Source organism: Neoarius graeffei, chromosome 19 (genome assembly GCF_027579695.1).
Source record: "Neoarius graeffei isolate fNeoGra1 chromosome 19, fNeoGra1.pri, whole genome shotgun sequence".
NCBI classification, from domain to species: Eukaryota; Metazoa; Chordata; class Actinopteri; order Siluriformes; family Ariidae; genus Neoarius; species Neoarius graeffei.
The window spans coordinates 21522782-21525499 of record NC_083587.1 but is presented as its reverse complement, the minus strand read 5'-3'; the positions used below and the strand labels follow the sequence as shown (position 1 = coordinate 21525499).

Genomic DNA, 2718 nt, shown 5'->3' with positions numbered 1-2718 from the left:
CACAGGAAACAGCGGCTCAGAGTGCCGTGAGCGCCCTTTACTCCGCATACGGAGTCAGATACAGATACGGCCCTGCCTCCACTACACTGTGTGAGTATTATTTGAAGCATTTTTCCTGACATGCCATTAATGACTTCACCTCGCATCGTGTGTGAATCATCAGCTGCATTTCAAACACAAGGACTCGTGTTACTAAAGCATGAGCTGTTTTAAGAACAGATGCTGTTATTTTTGGGTGCTTATTTGGAGCCCAAAGTACCAGCAAGCATAAATAAAAATAGATGTATGTGTGTATGTATGTATGTCTAAAATCACACACACACAGTGTGTTTTTATACCTCAATACTCTTGAATTCTCAATTCTGATTGGTCAGGAGATGCTGATTCATTTTCTATAACTGTAGTTAGGCTAGTCAAAAGACAGGATAAAGGTCAGAAACCCGAACAGCAAACACATTACGAAGGCTCAGAAGCAAAAGTAACAGCAAGACTTGTGGTGTGGACATGATTGCGTATATTTTATAGAGTCTGTGAACAGGAAGTGATAAAACAATGGTTGAAGTGTCCTCGGATTAAGGCGAGGCGCAGAGAAGTAGTTTTCTTGGAAGATAACACTTACTTTTTTTTGTTCCCCTTGCATATTGGACTTGTAAACATGTACACTCACCGGCCACTTTAATAGGAACTTGTTCTTGATTCGAAGATTCCTGTTCTTGGCTGCAGGAGCAGAACTCAATGTGCTCTTCTGCTGTTGCATGCTGAGATGCTTTTCTGCTCAACGCGGTTGCTATGAGTTACTATATCCTTCCTGGCAGCTCGAACCAATCTGGTCATTTTCCTCTGACCTCTCTTATCAACAAGGCGTTTGGTTTGCTTCCACCCACAGAACTGTCGCTCACTCGCTCAGTGTTTTTTGTTTTTTGCACCATTCTGTGTTGTGTGTGAAAACCCCAGGAGATCAGCAGTTTCTGAAATACTCAAACCAGCCCATCTGGCTCATGCCACAGTGAAAGAAAGTCACACTTTGAGATCACAGTAATTTTTCCCGTTCTGATGTTTGAAGTGAACATTAACTGAAGCTCTTGATTCGTATCTGCATGATTGTATGCACTGTGCTGCTGTCAAGGGATCGGCTGATTAGAGAACCGCATCAAACAGCAGGTGGATGTATGGGGGTTCCTAATAAAGTGGCCAGTGAGTGTATGTATTTATTTTTAATGAACATAGGTTTGAATTTGACAAATTATTCTAGAGGGTTTCTAGACACTTTGTACTACTGGACATTTATTCAGCATTTTGCAGTTTTCCTTCCTGATGTGTTTGTATTTGCAGACGTAAGCTCAGGCAGTTCTATCGATTGGGCCTACAAGAACGGCATCCCCTATGCTTTCGCATTTGAGCTGCGTGATACAGGTCATTATGGTTTCCTCCTGCCAGAGGCCCTGATTGGTCCCACCTGCACCGAGACCATGAGGGCAATAAGGGCCATCGCCTCAGGCCTGCTGAAGAAATGCACCGGATGAAGAAATAGTGCTCTGCTCCGCTCTCCCTCTCTCTCTCTCTCTCTCTCCCCCTGTATGCCCTAGGCTCCAGCCCTGAGTGTTCACCTGTCCCTGCACCAATGCTGATACTCCAAAAACGTGCTATGTATATTTCCAGGAAAGCTGACTCTCGAATAACAGGAGCGGATTTGGCTGGAGAACTTAATGCTACTTTGCAAAAAAAACGAAACTATACTTGATCATTTCTATCATGCAGTGATTTTAGTGCCTTTACATTGCCTCATCAACTGTCAGAGAAATGTTGCCTGAAAGCAACGCACTTTTTAAGAAGTGTCTCTCTTTGTGAAACGTAGTACAGCTGTCGAGACAAAACCAGACCACTTTTAGCACTTGCCAAAACAAGAACCTCAGTACGTAAGAAGACCGACCAAAGAGTGTAAATATTGTATACTTGTTTTCTATAATTTTAAAAATAATTTCTGGATGCCTATGTAACAGAACTAAAGCGAGACTATAGCCGGGTTTAATGTGAAATGAGCTGAATTGATCTTCATTGTATTACAGTTATGTGATATATAAAATAAATGTATATTATACTACAGTATACACTATACATTTTTATTAGATTTTCTTTTTAAAAAACCTACCTTTTAATAATATTTTTATAGGAAAATTACTTTGTTACCGGACTTAAGTTTGCTTTTTACGTTTTCTGAAATCGCACTGGAACATTGAAAGCTTTTGTTTCGTTTCGTTTTGTTTAGTTTCCATGATTTGCAGATCATAGCATTCTGTTTTAATTTACATTTTACGCAGTGTCCTAACTTTTTGTGGAAATGGGGTTGCAGGTTGTACAATCATTCTGCCCCAGAAAAAGAACAGTTCAAAGAAACTACTGAAAGCACATAGATAGATAGATAGATAGATAGATAGATAGATAGATAGATAGATAGATAGATAGATTCATGTATCATTTGCAGGCACGTCACACATTTTGCATTGCCCTAATTTGCTCAATGTTTTGCTGCAGCATTGCAATTTTGCAGAAGTTAGTTTCGTGACTTATTTAATCAGGCTGTTACTGGATCATATAATAAATCTGAACATCACGCTGGCGCTAGATAAATCAGCCGATGAACCCTCGCTGATCGTATACTGTAATCTTTCTGTAATGACTGCTCATCTTTCAGTTTTATTCAGACCCATTGGAGGCGCT

At 40.4% G+C, this 2718-nt stretch overlaps 1 protein-coding gene across 1 annotated transcript in view; it reads left to right on the top strand.

The window, feature by feature from the left end:
- Positions 1-2099, top strand: part of cpa6 (carboxypeptidase A6) — a 99773-nt gene extending 97674 nt beyond the window's left edge. The window contains exons 10-11 of the mRNA XM_060899861.1: positions 6-90; positions 1333-2099. Of these exons, the coding sequence (XP_060755844.1) occupies positions 6-90; positions 1333-1523 (276 nt within the window). The 3' untranslated portion in view covers positions 1524-2099. The remainder of the gene's footprint in view (positions 1-5; positions 91-1332) is intronic.
- Positions 2100-2718: the final 619 nt, after the last annotated feature.